The following is a 17,379-nucleotide window of genomic DNA, read 5'->3' on the forward strand; positions in this document are numbered from 1 at the left end:
CAGCACCCCCCGAGGCCGGACCCGCGGCCCCTCAGAGCCCCCGCACCGCGGGAGCCCAGCGCCGCCGCCGCCCGCCCGCAGGGGGCGCGCGAGGCCGCCCCACGTGACCGTGCCCACGCCCCGCGGAGGCTCCAGTGCCGGCCGGGCGGGAGGGGAAGGGAACGGGAAGGAAGGGAGGGAGGGGACGGGAGGCAGCGCCGGGCCCAGGCCGGCGGCCGCGGGGCTGCGAGCGCCGGGGGGCGGCCGCGGAGCGCCACGATGTCGCGGGCCGTGCTGCAGCCGAGCCAGCAGAAGCTGGCGGAGAAGCTCACCATACTGAACGACCGCGGCGTCGGCATGCTCACCCGGCTCTACAACATCAAGAAGGTGCGGGGAGCGGGGGGGACGGGGAGCCGCCCCGGCGCGATGCCCGCCGCCGCTCGGGCCGGCGCTGCGCAGGGCTCGGCCGCGCCGCGGCCTAGCGGCGGGGCCCGGGAGGCTGGGCGGGAGCCGCCGCCCGGCCGGGGAGGGGGGCCGGGGCTGCCCTGCGGCCGCCGCATCGCTCCCGGGAGGGGTGGAAGGAGGGATGGAGGAGGCCGGGCCGGTGCTCGAGGCGGCCGCGGGAGCGGGGCCTGGTCCCGGCGCGGCCCCGGAGCCGCTCCCGCCCCGCTGCCGTGCGTGACTCACGGGAGCCGCGAGTGGGCAGCGCCGCCCGGGCTTTTCCCACGCCGAAACCTGTCGCTACCGAAGGGGGAAAAAAGGGGTTTGGGGTAAAATTAGTAAGTTTAATTTCGATAAGTTCGAGGCGCGCGGTTGCTTAGCAGCTCCCGGCGTGAGATGGAGCGGGTGTTTGGAGCGGCCGTGGGTGCTGGGGCTGCTCCCGAAGGGAGTGGATCGGTGTTGGCCTCGGTGAGGTGGCTCGGCCGTGCCCGAAGCTGCAGGTCTCGGTGCTGAGTCGGTCACGCCTCCGCGCTCGGTTAATTTCTCCTCTGGACGTAATCGTTGTGCTTTCCTATAGGGAAGAACGTAGTTCATGGCCACCCCCTGTGCCAGGTGCTTCATGTATCCTTCCCAGCTTCATTTTCTTAACGTGTGATACATTATCTGAAAGTGTACGGCCGCTTAATCCCCTTCTAGTAATGAATACTAGTTAGATTTTATTGCTTTGCCTTTTGTACAGATATTTCTGTGAGGTTTTTCGTGTTTCAAAGAAAATGTTAGCTATTGGCTTAAAGCAGCGAGCACGTGCACCTTTCCCGATTAAAATCTCAGCCCTGTTTCCATGCTGGGTTCAACTGCAATGGCAGAGGGAGTTTGATCACTCTGACTTATGGACCCAGGTTTCTGTCAGGAATGACCCTGCCTGAGCGATCTGAGCTCAAGGATGTGTTTTGTCCAAGAGTTTTGTTGATGTGGGAGACCTGTACTCCAGAATTAGTAAGGGCTACCACGTGCATTGTTGATTTTAAGTAAGGTATTTTTCCAGCAAAAAAACCCAACCCAAGTGATTGAAGTATTCAGGAGTCATCCAAAGCCATGTCAGTGTTTGATGTGCGCTTGAATGTTTTCTGCAAATCTTCACTGACATAAATAAAGCATTCTGACTAAATTATTGCAAGTTCCTGACTCTCCAAAAGGTTCCTTTTAGTTTGCAGTTTTGTACATTGGAAAATCATTTCAGCTTAGTAATGGTAACAATATAGTTACACTTTTAACAACAGAAATTCCCTATTTGTGGGGAAAACCATCAAAATGGGGAAGCCGTTTGCGTGTGCGCTTGTTAAACTTTGCGAGGAATATACCAGGTGAAAACCAAGCAAGGGGAATTTTGCCTGAGCACAGCCCTGCTTCGGGGGGCAGGAAACAGGACAGGAAAAATGAAAACTCATCTTCATAGGCAGCTATTATATCAGCATATACAGCTTACAGTGCCTAAGCCATTGTGAGTCCAGGCTCTGTTTTCATTCCCAGGGACACTTACTCCTATTAAGCGGTCCAGTGCCTACAGACACATTTCTGCTTGGCATGTTAGGATGGCACAGTCCTGAGCATGTTGGCCCATATGGTGGTAACTTCTGCTGTTACTCATATCAGTGAAGTGATGCAGGTGGACAGGCTCTCCACAGGGGAGCAGCAGCACTGGAGGTGACACCATTTTTTCCTGCAAGTTCCAAGAACTGAGTCCAAAATTGCATAGGTCTTGCATACAGAGAGAGAGGAGGTGTGACCAAGTGTCTTGACTATTGTGTGACATGTATTTTTGCAAATCTTGAGGTGTCCCAGGCAGAACACTGTATTCATGTAGTGATTTATGATTTAAATAGTTGTTTTCTTCAGCTGCAGTCAGTACTGCTTGACAGGGGGAACTGGTTAGCTCTGATGAGCCCAGAAGTCTCCGGACTGACTACTGTATTTTATTGTGGCTCTCTCTTCAGCCCAGCTGCAGCATAGCTGGATGCTTGGAGCACTTTATTTTTCTTTATTTCTTTTTTTTTTTTTCTTTCTGAAAGCAGTCAATTCCAAAACTGCTGTTTGAGATTCTCTCATAGATTCCTCCATTGAGTATAATATTGAAACTCAAGTTACTAGAGATAACCACACAATATGTGGTTTTGCGGTTAAAGGAAATGGTTAAGACTTATTTTTAATAAGAGGAAGTGAGAGGTTGAAGTATTCGTAGCTGCCTTACAGATTGCTGTAGATACTGTCTAGAGAAGAGGGATTTTCGAGGATTAAGAATTTTCTTGACTCTTAGAAACAAAGCAGGAAAATTTTACTTCCCAGGGAATCACAGCAGTTGCTAGAAGCAGTTAGAAACTTACATACTTTATACTTCATCTTCCTATTCAAATTCCAGTTTTGATGTCGTTGTGCTTATACTTGTTAATTGTCCATAGTTTCCTGTTTACTGGCCTTCTGTGCTGCTGTCTTTTGAAACAGTTAAAAGTTTGTTGCTTTTAAGACAGAGTATCTGAGTGTATGGTTTTTTTTTACCTCTGAGAGTGACATGGAAAATATGAAAAGTGGAGTTAGTAAAGTAATAGCAGATGATGAGACAAAACTCATATTAGATCTGTACCGAGGTGGACTTTTTGTAGTTTGTTGTTGTTTTGAAGGATGACCCTTTGCTTGCTGCTTTCAGCTGTCCCTTTGGCACTGTGACCAATATTAATCCTGAACTTGGAGTTCTTACCATTGTGGTTTCTCTCCTGGTTTGTTCCTTCTGCTTTTTAAGAATTTGTCCTCAGTCAGCTAGGCTAGCAGTTGTATTATTGTTTACCCTGTAATTCTTTTGTCAGTACTTCACTACAACTGCATCTCTATAAATCAAAGACAGCAGGGGTTTTTCATATCACTGTGTCTCAGGTGAAGCTTGGATTTCATGGTTACCTTTCAGAGCAGATCATGGCTTGTGTTGGTGAGCTCTCTGTAGTGCTACCAGTACTGTCAGCTCAGAGCATTGCTGGAGAGTGGTGTTGGAGGAGAAGTAATCTTGTTTTTTCTGTCTTTTGTTTGTTTATGAAGCCCTTGGATACCGGGATGTATTTACAATGAAAGATTTCATCTTGAAATACCTGAAGTACAGATTTAGCCAGAGGAAACCTAAGGAGTGTGATTTTTGAAGAATGTCTCAGCAGTGCTACTATCAACAGACCTGCTAGGGATGAAAGTTAAAGTTTTGAATTATTTAGAGTATATGTTAATCAAACTTGATGAGTCTGTTATTTAGCATGAATTGCTTCACTACCAGTGTTCTGTTGTTTTTCGCAGTATAGACTTTATATTTGTTTGCAAGATTTTTTTCTGAAAATGTCATTAAGAAAGTAAATTGACTTTCCCAACTCTGATGATAACATAGTAACCCAAAAATGAGAATCTGAAACGATTTCTTAGATGTGAACTGCATGACTGAACTGAAATCATAGATAAGGAACTTAATAAATATTTGCAGAGGTTTTAGCTGACTTCATATTTACCATTCCAAACTAAAAATGTGGTCCCAGTCCTCTTATGTGAGCAACACATAGCTTGGTGTGAAGCCAGATTTAAAATAATTTAGCAGGGGATTGCCAGTTAGTTCTTTAAAGATGTAATAGTGGGAATATTGGGTTTTTACCCATATTGAAGATATTACTACTTAAACTTAGAAGTTATAACAGCCAGTTGATTGCTTGATTAATAGAACCAATCAATAAAATGTACTGTTTTGCTAAGGCACTTGAGTGGTTCTTCAGGAAAAAAATAGGAGCGATTTTAGGTGACTGGAAGAGCAGGGAGAAGTTTCCAATCTGTAGAGCTCTGAAGTTTGGAAGAGTGTAGGATTAGATTACTGTTTTCATGCTGAGCTCTGTGCTGGAGTACAGAGCTTTGAGCTGAGAGGAAAAGCTTACCAGTAATCTAGATCTGAATAGTAAGGTTGATAGGAATGGAGAGGTGATGTCTTCAGGTCACTGGAAAGTGTCTTGGGGTGGGGCAGTGTTGGGTTCACAGATAGCAGCAGTTCTCCAAAGGTTAAGATGTTTGTGTCTGTGATCTTGGAGGGATGGCTCGGAATACTGTCCCACTGGTAAGCATAGGAGGAAGCCCAAAACAAACTCACAGTGCTGGCAATTGAAAAAAAAAATTCCTTTGCTCAGGAAGCAAATGCAGTCTGGGGATACCATATCACATTATATTTTTTTCACATCAACAGTAGATGCCCATAATTATCTTGCCTTGTTTTTTGGCTTACCAGTACAAATTATCTGCCTCCATCACTGTTCATTTGTCTCGTCGTGTGCTGACACAAAAACAAATCCCGTTTTAGTTGCAGGAGATTTTTAAGGTTGTGTGCAGAGGAGATAGACCTGAAAAGTTGTAACAGTTCTCATTTTAGATTCAGAATAGACAAGACACTCCCATTGCCTTGTTTTCTTTTATTAAGACTTTATTTTATAAATTACATTCGGGAAAAGTTTTGTGGTAGTGAAACTTCTCTTAATTTTTTATCCTTTGCTTTTCACCTGCCCCCTATTTGATTAATGGAACCAAGTACTTAAACAGAGGACAATGTGAGTTAATCACTTTACAAACAGTGTTAAACCCACATATTTCTTTCATCAATGAGGCACAGGTCACTCTAGGATGGGCAGCTTAGGAGATACTTTACACGTTGACCTTATCAAGGCTGCTGACATGACCTCATTTGATTGTTCTCACCAACAATCTAAGGAAGTACAAATCTGGGTGAAGTCCTAATGATACAAACAGCTGGATAACCATGTTAGGGAACAGTTGTGAAGATTTCATTGTCAGACTGTGCATCAGCAGGGTCTCACTGAGGGTGTCTTGCCTCTGGTTCCAGTCACTCTGGCATTAACAACCTAGATGGCTACAGTGTACTTAATAAATTTATGGGTAGGAAACTGGGAGAAGTTACAGAACCTGAACTGAAGTTCAGCTTGAGCTTAACGAATTGTAGATATGGTCCAATAAATTTGGAGGTGGTTGATCAAGTATGATTGTAAGCTATTACGTGCTTAGCAAAATTTAAAATGAAAAGTAATGAGATAGCAAGCCTGCAGAAAATAGCTGGGAAAGGTTAGGGACGTGCCTGGGCAAATGTGAGCCAACTAAGTTTTGCTGAAAAAATTCAGGGATGACATGAGGTTTTATAAACATGTGAGCAAGATAATTATGAAAAAAAAGTAAGCAGTCTTTTTGTTCTACATGGCATACATTGAGATTCATCCAAAACATACCTGACCAAACACACTTTTCAAGGTAGGTGTAGACAAAATGGAGAAAGTCCAGAGGAGAATAATGAAAGGGAGGGGTGGTGCAGAAAATGTCACCCATTCAGAAAATGGGATTTTTTTTTTAAAGTAAATTAATAAGTGATACAATTCTTTAAGTATTTAGGACTGCTTTAGAGAGAAGGGGAATAGTTTGTGCAATTCAATATGACCAGAGATCAAGAAATGATGGATTAAATGAAATCAAATATTGGAAAATGAAATTAAATATTGAAAAATGAAATTAAATATTGGAAAAGACTGAGAATATTTTTGAATTTAGCCTGTTAGAGACCTGCAAGTAAATATTTGGCAGACATCTCCTGGGAGTAACACAGATACAGTTGATCCTGCTTTGGAATAGGAGAGGAAGTAGGCAATTTATCAAGGTCCTTTCTAAACTTTCCTTCTGATTTCACATGAATTTGCATTTTAATGGTTTGAATCTCTGAGTAGAGATATACTAGGACTTAAAGTAAAGTATATACTTAGGGGTTGAACACACACCAAATAATGAGTAATAGCAGGGAAGATGGCTTGCTTAGCTCTAGGAAACATTGGACTGACTTTTAACACCTTTAATTGTAATTTTAAATTAATATGAAAGTATGTTATCTTTCAAACTTTTGAACCTTGATGAATGAGAAGTCCAATAGCTGTTAAATTTTCAATAATTTTGAGACATATTTTAGGTATGTCCAAGGCCTTTAGAGACTGTCCAAAAATGATATGATTTCTCCTACTTCCAGATTGTGGTTGAAACTATGAGCGTACTTTGTATCAAGGTCCAGGTTTATCTTTTGTACAAATAGCATTCACAAAACTTATCTTGGGACCAGCCTGTTTCATAGTGAATTTAGGCTTCCACAAAACCTGAAATACAGCCAAGCAGTTGTGGTAGGCTTGATCAGAAGTATTAAAGCAAATGTATTGTGAACCACTATTCAAAGCACCTCTTTATTGATTATTCATCTCTCTCTCCTTCTCAGTAGTTTTGCTTTTTCCAAACTAGACGTTGTCAGTTGATAATCTCAGCTTTAAATGCATGGCAGAAACAAAGAAGGTATGATAGGTAGTATGGAGTTAATGGTGAAAATGTCTCTTTGAACGATCCTTTGCCTTTTATTATTTAGTGTAATTTAGAGGATGCGTAGCTGCAAACCAGGCATGCAAACTTAGATACAATTTAGGGTGAAGTCTTTAATGCCAGGAGCTCTTCCAAGGGAACAGTTTTAATGTGCCTGCCTTTCAGGTGTGTCAGAAGAATGTGCTACAGTAAACTGTAAATGGGACATACAGGAGATTTTCCCGTTTCCAATACAGGAAATCTTAAGAGTATTTCCATTTATTAATGCAGTTACTAACTCAGGGGATGGCATAGTTTTTACTATCATTGAAATTCCATTTCCTGGTTAAATTCACATAGTTTTTTAGTGCAGAATCGTTTGTAAATGAAATCTGAAGGTGAGGTGATTTGTTGATTATGATTATTTCCGTAAATGTTGTCGCAGTCCAGTGAAACTGTGCTCAGTAGTGTTTTATCTCAAATCTGCAGTGACAGTAAATCAAGATCTCTTGAAGTAAGAAACACGCTGCAAAGTATGATTTATGATAATCTGCTGTTGTGGGAGGTTTGGGGGACGAAAATAGGAAATTATTGATTCAAATGGCCCTGTTTCTCTTCTGTTGGGACATAGCCCTGCTAATAATACAGTAAAATATTTAGGCTTTTTTATCGTCCTACACCATATAACTCAGGTCATGATTCCCAATGTTCTTATCCAAGGGCAAGTGAGAGGTTTATGTTGAGGCTTGAGTGAAGTTTAAGGGTTCTAAAGGCAAGTTTGGGGCACTACTAACCTTGATTGTACCTCAGCATAAACTTGCCTTTATTCATATCACTTCAGCTGGATATATGTAGTATCCATATATCTGCTGCCCTCAACTAGGAGGTAAAATGTTAAGCTTAGATTTTGCAGTGATAGCTGATAACGGTATTTGGGCAAAAGATCTCTTTGCTGCATCATAAAGTCAGTGTATTCTAGGCCAAAGGCACTTGAATTGGATTCTGTTTTCCTCTTTAGAGGCTACTTAAATGTAGGCCTTAAGACGGTTTTTGTTGCTGAATGTGTTCTTGATGGCTGCTTCTGAAAGTAAATATATGTAGTATTCTTCATTTTCGAAGTGAAATTAGTGTAGAAGAACCTAATAGCGAAGAAGAGGGCCTGAATTTTTTTAATAGTAATAATAATATAGTTATGTACCTTGTTAGGACAGGTAGGAAAATGCTGTTTTAATTCAAAACATAGGGCATAATGAAGCATCTCTAAAGTGGGATGTAGTGCGATCTCTCGGAAGCTCGATGACTGTGCCAATGATGATAGCAAGTGAGTATTCTTAACGAAGCTATTATCTATAAAAATCATATTATTCTTGTTAGGGGTTGGATGCACAGAATCACTGTTCACTAAGTTGGGAGCTTATAGCAGGGTACCATTCTTAAGTGCTGTGGAAAGAAATGCTGTAGTGCTTGAGTCCATTGAAAAATTTTTTTTTAATTACTTAGATTAGTCTCTAACCGTAACTTGACATCATCCTTTTCAGCATAACTGCTTGACAGCTGTTTAGTAATATACAAAAGAAATCAGTGTTGACTGCTGGGAGGTTCTTTCAGTATAATATTTCGGGGCTGAAGCAGCTGGAATCCCATAGCTTCAGAGCTATATTCCAGGAATGCTGCATTAGTAAGAACATTTTTAATTTGTGAGTTTCTTTTTGATGCTCAAAAAAATGTGGCTGTTCTCAGAAAAATGCAGCCATTCTGGGTTGGTTTGGTGGGAGCTTTTGGGGGGATTTTTGTATTTTGTTTTGTTGAGTTTTTTTTTTAATAAGAAATGAAGGAAGGTTATTGTATCCCACTTAGGGGAAAAAGCGATATCTGAGGTTGATGGAGAAAAGGCTACTGCTTCTGGCTAATGCTCAGAATTCTGTGTGAATGCCAGAGAGCTGTATATGGCCAAGTGATCTTTGTATGTTCTACCACAATGTTCCTGCCCATTACACTACTGACAAGGGATTTTGTATTGACTAATACAACTGCTGAAAGCAAAAGCTGCATTCTGAGACTGCTGCCCTCAGTGGCTTTGTTCTCTCTGCAGCGCAGGACTGTGGTTATGTGCCTTACCACACTTTGACACTTGTGCAAAAGGGCTAGGGTTGGGGTTTGTACTTTCATTCTGTTCTGCTTTCTAGAGTAAACGATAGTGAGTTGGAGCTTCATAGATCTGTTCACCATTTTAGGAGAGGTTTAGCACAGACTGGTTTATGTGTGATGCTGAACGCAGGCAACAGTATGGACAAAAATGTCACTGATGCAACAACAGCTAGTAACCAGTTAATACCAGTTCTTAGAGAGGAGCTGAGCTGCTGTGGAACATGGAAGAGCAAAGAAAAAGGCATGACCTCCTCATTCAGTGATGTCTCCTGTCCTCTTTCCGTTCAGTCCACGTACAGCTTGTACAGCTCTCCAGAAGCTGGAATTTTGATGTGTGTGAAGGATACATTTTAACATCTTGCAGGAATTTTCTTATCTATGAATCAATCTAGGGTCGTTTATTAGTAGGAAGAATTACAGTTGCTTCAAATGTGATGTCAGCTAACAAACAGTGGGAAGGAGTAAAGAAGGAGCATGTTATATATGTTGAGAAGAATGCCAGTTAAAGTGAGGGTAACAGCTGAATTCCTGAAGCCACGGGAGGATGTGCATGTTAGTGTTTTCAGAGGTCTGTTATGTGTGAATGATCTGTGTGTAAGGGCCTGGGTAGAACATAAGTTTTAGTAAACATTTCAGGGAACTGATTTATAGGAAGAAAAACACCTGTTGCTAGGAAAAATAAGGAATGTATGTGGAAGGAGTGTTTTAATTCAGACTGAAAAATTTTTGAAGTCAACAGTGGCAGATTTGTTGTCTTCTGTGTAACAGCAACCATATTGGAATTTAACAGGGCACAAATACATGTCTGTTAAATTGTTTCAGTAATCCCTCTTTTACTAGAGAAACTTACAGGATGTGTGGCAAGAACAACAAATTGAAATAATCTGACAAAGGTTCTGACAAACCCATGACATGGAGTTAATTAGAACTTCATAAATTTGAAGTGCATTGTCTAATTTTTTAATGCCTATTTACAGTATAGTTTTTACTTTTGAAATTGTGTAAAGACTTTAAAGTGTGCACAGAATAGATCTCTTGTGACATGTGTTGTTTGCTGCTCTAAGGATATCAAAGCAACTGCTTAATATCTAAGTGATGCTGTGAATGTTGCTGAATTTATTTTCATTATAAATTCTTCTTGTATTATAGATACTAAATTTTATTAAAATATTGTATCTTTGGGGTTATTAGCAAATATGAGAGTTTTGATATTAGAGTAGTACGTTAGTAAACCTCATGATGGTCATGTACTGCTGGTAGACATTTTAGAAACGTAAAATAATGACTCTTTTATTTTTTTTCTTGGCTACCGTTTCTTTTTCAGGTATGTAAAACTTCACTGAGTTTCTCTCCTTTTTTCCCCTGTAGTTGCATGTGATGTCTGTGAACTCCTGTTTTCTCTCCCTACCTGAACTTAGTTTGGAAATACTATTAGTAGTTACATGTCTTGGTATATTTGCAGTGATTTGCGCAATAGTAGCACTCTAATAAGTACGTGTAAAGTTGTTTGTGAGTGTTAGAATAACCACCATCCAATAGAAAGTGTACTGCCTAGAGTAACAGATGGTCATAATGTTCTCTTGGATGTAGGTAATAGTGTATTAGATCACTTAAATGTAATACTTTAGAATTTAAGAGTAATTTGTTTATATGTAATTTTTCTCTCTTTTTATTACACTGCTTTCCCAGCAAGGACAAGTTTGGAAGGTTTGCAAAGCTTTTCACCTTCCCTTTGCCCGCTTGCCCGCTTTCAGAATCGGTCTCATACTCCATGACTTCTGTCTCTACAGTCCACAACTCGGTCATAGAAATCAATGGGGGAGAGTTTTTTTTAAGCGAGCTGCCATTCGAGTTCACTCTGCTGCATAGGAACGCCTAGCATGTAATTTAGTTTTGCATGAGACACGAAACTCCTTTGCAAATCCCCGTGAGGAAAACAAAACTGAGGCAATATTTGAGACAAATGCGGTTTGAGCGCAAATTTTGTCATGTAAGTAATGCTGCTTTTAATCTGTTCCTCCAAATGAAGCGGTGTGGCATGGCTGGCTACTCAGAGTAGTAGAGAAGTAGTAGTGTGTCTGACAGCATGCACTGGAGCCGGCAACAGTCAGTGCTTCCTCAGTCCTTTGTCCACAGAAGCTGCTCTGATCTGCCTACGTAAGTTATTTGAGAGACCTAACACTTAGCTGCGACTTCACAGCAAAATTTAATGAGACTTCTCGATTCCTGCTTTTAAAGCACAGCCTATGCTACTCTAGGAGTAAAGAACACGAGCAAAACTTCAGTTCTTAACCTAAGGAAATAGGCTGCTTTAGGCAAGTACTGGCGGTTTGACTGTGGGGTGGAAAATTGTCTTGCACTTAACAGTTGGAAGAAAAATTCAATGCAGATTGGTGGGGGGATGTTAAGTTCTGTTGCACAAAGGATAGTTGAATCATTTAATGTGCCCAGCACTGTCCTCCACAGATGATGACATGACTGAATTTTCTAACAGTTTGTTAACTCCAGATGAATACAACACTACCTCAAACCAGGAATAGGATTAAAAGGAAACCATTTTTTTCTCCTTTTTTTAGGATTGAGTTTTTTCCCTCACTGCTGTTCTGCACTAACTGCTTTGATACTTCCATGCATCTTTTTCAGTAGAAGAGCATCTCTGTACTGTTTCCCATTGCATATTTCAGCTGTGACAGTCCCTGCACTTTGCCTTTCATTTTATCACCTGCTCACTAAAAAAAAAAAAAATCAAACAGAAAAAGAATCTTTCTAGTTTGTCTTCAGATTTGCAACTATCACTTAGCTTTAGGTGGATGATTGTGTTTCTACTTCACTTTTTATTGTATTTTTTTTATAGGCATGTGGTGACCCCAAAGCCAAACCATCCTATCTTATTGACAAAAACCTGGAATCTGCTGTCAAATTCATAGTCAGGAAGTTTCCAGCAGTAGAAACACGCAACAACAATGTAAGTAACCAATGACTGTATAAGTATTTTTCTCAATACCCTTTCACCACTTGTTGCTCAAATCTGAGAGGTTTTATGTGTTCTTATGAAACACCTGAGGCTGACAGTTGCAGTTGGAAAATAGTTGTTGATTCAAATGCCTGAGAGAAAACTTGAGAAAGAACTGCCTCTAAGGAGAGAACATTACACTGTAACTCTGGGTGGGTTTTGTCAGAGTAGGACACTTTCCAGTTTTCTTTTTGCCTGCTCTCTTCTGTTCCATTTCAAAGAACCATCAATGAGAAGAAATCCCTGAAAAAAAATCATGCCTTACTTTAATAGGAGAAAATCCTGGTGACCGGACTGATTGCAGAAGATAGAATTGCAAAACTTTATTTATGATGTGTCCTGACCAGCAGATCAGTAAAAGATACCTGGTTGCAAAGTGGGAAAAAAATGTTTGTATTTTACAGGTGTTCTTGCCTATGGGGTGAGTCCCTGTGGGGAAAAAAGAATGCCTTAATGAATAAGGAGAAACCTCATGAAGTACAAAACCAGGGAAATATAATTATTTCCTCTTGAGATAGTGAGTTCAGTTCCAGTAGTAAATTATATTTCACCTTTCTGAGCGAGCCAGTATTACTGAATTAGACTTTGTAGCCTTTTGGAGGTAATTAGCATTATTGGATTACAGGCAGACATTTTGGCAGGTGATGTGCACTTCTTTTCCTGTTTCAGTTTGAAAGACAAGGGAAAGATTTTATTTTTTTTTTACTTGCTTATATTTCTTTCTAAAGGCAAAAAGTGGAGGTAGGTGTTGGGTTTGCATGTTCCCTGCATGCAACTACGTGCATGTGTGCTTGGGAGGTTTAGGCTTGCTTTAAGCATTCAGGTTTCTGCAGAATGGTAGTGGTAAGAACAATGGGAATAATTAGTTTCTCTTACATTGCCATCTCAAAATTTTATGCAATCACTCCAGTAATACCAATGGGGGAAAAAAGAAAAAAAAAACAACAGAGAAAAACTTTCCCTTATGAAGGAAACAATTTCAGTAACCATGTCCTTTCTCACTTTAAAACTTGTACATGCTTTGTACTCCTTAATATTGCTCATTTTTGTGTTGAATTTGATTGTGTGAGTAACAAATATTGAAATTCTTTATCAAGTTTATGTAAAAATAAAAAGCCCTTTTAACCATGTTTGGTAAATGCTTCTGTATTCTCTAAATTTGAGTGGCAGATCTACTATTAAAAGTGAAAGTGATATATATAGAATTTGTTTAATGCAGTTGCATGTGTGCTCTAAATGTCTTGCAGTTGTTGACTGTGAATTTGGAGCTTAACTAATGATAGATATTTAAGGATTTGGTCCTGTATAGTTTGTGGAAAGAGATGGAAGCTAACTTGCTGTATTTTGACAGTCATAGTTTCTAAAATAGGACACGCTCATTATGTTTTGTCATTACCTCGTGTTTACTTACCATGAGCCAGCCAGTTGACGAAAGCCTACCCTCCTTATGTATGAGCACAATTTAAAGTAGGATTTTGAGCTCTTGCAATAGGCAGCTGGGGTTTCCTTCCTGTGGTCAGAGCTGATGGCAGTTTGCTCGTCTTAGTTATTTATAGATGTTTCCTGTAGAGTGTTGTATCTCCCAAAAAAGAAACCTTTACCCATTACAGATACCTCATGAAACAAAAGCCATGTCATGTGCAAAGAAAGTTCTAGTTTGAGGTAAAATCAATTTTTGTTTATAAACCCTAGCTTCAAAAAGGTGTAAGCATCAGGTTCCTGGTCAGGAAGATGTTCCCCTCCTTTCTGCCTTTGTTTCCCTCCTGCCACTGGCCAACAACTACCTCACCACCTATCAGGAGGGCACACCAGGGAGTTCCTTCAGTAGGGAAATGGGTCATCAGAGCTTTAAAAGGGCAAGAAACTTACTGGAACAGGAACACATCAGTTAAAGAAATATCACAAAGGATTCCTGCAGTGGAAATAGCTGAGAAATCATAAGCTGCGTTTCCTCCTTGCCATGAAAATTCTGGGGCAGCCTTTCAGGAAGGGGTTTTGGATTTTATATGTTCAACAAACACTGCTTAGCACTGTGCACCTATACTGTTAGTAGTACCTTTTCACATGTCAGTAGGTCATGTTGCCAAACAGGTTTGCATTCAGTTGGAGAATAGGTAGTGCCAGCTTTTTTTTTCCACCCTATTTGTAGCTGTTGGTTTGTTTTCTGTCAGGTACCATCTTCTGCAGTGTTCTGTGTCTCAGAAATGAGCAACACACTGAAGACTATGAGCAGTGTCTACTGTAATGAGATGAGCTTGAAAAGCCTAAATTTTCATTCTGTTGAAACAAGAGATTCTGTTATATTTGCTATTGATAGCTTTTACTTCTTTATCCATGAAAAACACAGCTCCTGGTTTTGTTCCTTCTCCATTTTGACACTGAGTCAGACTAGAGCAATGTCTGACAGTCACTGATTTTCAGTATTGTTCCAAGAATGAAAGTTTGTGGACTGTTCAAACGGTGAAGTGCCTGATGAATCCTTGCTGACCAGGCTGGGAAGTAGAGTAGCTCATCTTCCAGAGGGTCAATTATAGATAACTCTGCACCTCATCAGTTCATAACACTCTCTCTCTCTCTCTCTCTCTCTCTCTCTCTCTCTTGTTGCCTGAGTGCAGTCCCTGTGATCTCTTACACTTGCCATTTCTTTTCCAATAACCATTGTGAACCACATAACCTTGAAAATGTGTAGTTTGAAGACCAGGCTCTTAAATTAACTGTTAAGGAAACTGGCCAGCAGTGGAGTGTTGCTGCATATGGTGTATGGAATATCTGCAAAGGAAGGATGTATGTAAGCAAAAACTTGAAGGATTGAGAAAGTAAGAAACAAACCTTTTGGAGTCATTGCTTAGCAGTCAGCAGACCAGTGAAGCATCTCTTGGAAGTTTCTAAGGGGATGGTTAGTGGGAGAAATGTCTGTTTTCCAGATACTGCTAATCATCATCATCTAGTAGCTCTGTTCTCAGTATTATTCATATCAATTCCATTTGTGTTTTGCATTGACTACACATTGAATTTCTTAGGAAATAGTGTTCTGAGGGTTTATTTACCTGGTTTAACTGTGCTAATTTTCTGCTGTATTGCGTCAGTGGGGACTGGAAATAAGATCCCATGGGAGCAGAGCACATGCTGTGTGAGCATTTCCAGCCTGCCTCAGTTAGGATCTTTATTTTGGAATTATTTCACCCGAGATTTTATTGATTTTATTTAATTTTTCTTCACAACTGTGTTGCCTTTTTGCCTTTTAGATTCCAGTGTATATGCTTGGTCTGCTGTGTCTCACAGTTTCACTTAATTGTGAGCTGTTTGCCTAGCAAATTACCTGAATGTGGGAGAAGTGTTGTGGCACAGAGTGGCTGGACCTCCTTGGCTAAAGCTTATTAGAAATCATTTATGCATGCTTTTATTAAATGCTTTCTTCTATAACAAGAAATTGAAATACAGACTTTATAACCAGTCTTGATTTTTAATTTGTGATAGGTGCTTCCAGTAATTAGTCTTTTTCAAAACACTTAATACAAATAATCATTTGTTTTTTCCAAGTATGTCTTTCAGCCCCTGCAAGGGGTACAGTGCCTCAAGGAAAATCTCATTTATTTGCTTGTTTCTACTGAAGCTCTTAATATCATAATTTGCACAGCACTAATGAAGATAATTTAGAAACTGTCTTCTGTGGAAACATAACTTTAGGATCTCAGCTGTGCTGCCTCATGTATTGGTAATCCTTTTTCACTAGGAAACAGTCATTTATTTTTGAGGAAATTATATGGTCATTACAGATGTGACAGCTGTTTCCTTAAATTATCCTCAGATTCAGTAAATTTTAATATTTTTCTCCAGCTTTCTGGGATGATAGATCTCTTCTAGGGGAGACTTGATTTTTCAAATAACTTCCAGTTTGCTTAAGCAACAAAACTCCAACTCCCTGTACTCCACCATAAAAGTAACTGGCCTCCTGACCATGAAAAACTAAAACCCTTTCAGGTAAGGGGATGCCCTGCACAGCTGCCTGTTCAGCTCTGCTCCTGCTCAGGGAGTTTCTAGTGCTGAAGGGACCACAAATGAGATGGATTTTCCACAACCTGCTGAGGCAGCAGTTTATTTTATGGGAGTACCCCCTGCATGAGTCAAGTCAGATGATGAGTAACCATTCTCTCTTCAGCTTTGTACAAACAGTGAAGATTTCTTATGCTTGAGAAAAGAATAAATTAATGATATTTTGCAGTTTCTTCTGAAATAAACTGTGTGCAACAAATAAAGCTTTATCTACGTTTTTCCTAAAAAATCACTCAGAATTGAAATTGCTCCTCTAGTGGCTTGCTCTGACACAACCATACCTGCTGTTCTGATTTCATGTGTCTGAAGTCTTCAGCTGTTACCTACATAAGACTGACTTAAAATGACTCATCCCATAATGTAGTCAGGAGTATAGCATGTAAAGCCTTTCAGCCTAACAGTCGTTTGCAAATGGCATTTTTTCTTAGTAGTTTCAAAAAGTAACGTAAAATCCTGAAATCCCTTTAAAATGTTTCACTGAACAGAATTCTCATGATGTAACTTAGATTTTTTTGAAATTGTGAGCACTGTCAGCAGTGTTTACATCATGTTTATGTTCATGGCTTAACCTTTGACTGGGCATGAATTTGAGATGGAGTAGCATCCAAATACAGTTTAATTTTTTATCATTATTTGTAATAAATCACTGTAGCACACTACTGTAAGTGTCCATATGAATCACTTGCCAAGGCAAATCAAACTACTCATGTGCTTGCTCTTGTTGCTTCATAGTGTCTGCAATACCTGCAGAGGAGTAAATGTGTGTAGTACTTAAGATCCTCATCCCTTAAAACTCTCTTTTGATTTCATGATTGACAACTGATCAGCTTGGCCTTTAAAAAACAAAGAAACAACAAAAACCCCCCTTATTAATACCTAGACAGTATTTCAGCTAAGCAGTGTTAGTGAGATGGCATTCTAAAAATTGTATGGTTTGTAAATGAATCGTAAAAAGCTTGCTAAAATTGTAAATGAAGATGAGAGAGTGGGGAAATTATTCTTTGTGGCTGACAGGTAGATCAGTTTATAAAGAGGAGCCTCCCTGCTCCAGTTGGCCATCGTTACTAATAATATGGTCAACCCCAGAGGCCATAAAATTTGTAGAGGGTCATGGGTGGCTATTTTCTTTTTAAAACGGTTAACTTAGTGCTAAGAACATGAAAAAAACCCAAAAATAGATTTTGCAGCAGACAGACATAAGTTAGTAAACACGTTAAATATTCTGTTGCATCTTTTTATATGCAGCACAGCACTTCAGAGACTGCTTTTAACAGGAAGTAAGAAAACCAAGGACACATTTGTCAATCTGCAGTTAGTTTACAGAATTTAAAACTGATTTTCTTTAT

The 17,379-nt window shown here is 40.1% G+C and overlaps 1 protein-coding gene across 4 annotated transcripts in view; it reads left to right on the forward strand.

Annotated features, from left to right (window-relative positions):
* Positions 1–200: 200 nt before the first annotated feature.
* Positions 201–17,379, forward strand: part of LOC135416946 (nck-associated protein 1) — a 59,308-nt gene continuing 42,129 nt past the window's right edge. For 2 of the 4 annotated variants that reach the window (XM_064660310.1, XM_064660311.1), the window contains exons 1-3: positions 201–366; positions 10,657–10,674; positions 11,822–11,932. In XM_064660310.1, the coding sequence (XP_064516380.1) occupies positions 259–366; positions 10,657–10,674; positions 11,822–11,932 (237 nt within the window). In that variant the 5' untranslated portion in view covers positions 201–258. The remainder of the gene's footprint in view (positions 367–10,656; positions 10,675–11,821; positions 11,933–17,379) is intronic. The other 2 variants (XM_064660313.1, XM_064660312.1) reach the window with 2 other exon arrangements.

This window comes from Pseudopipra pipra, chromosome 7 (assembly GCF_036250125.1).
Source record: "Pseudopipra pipra isolate bDixPip1 chromosome 7, bDixPip1.hap1, whole genome shotgun sequence".
NCBI lineage: Eukaryota > Metazoa > Chordata > Aves > Passeriformes > Pipridae > Pseudopipra > Pseudopipra pipra.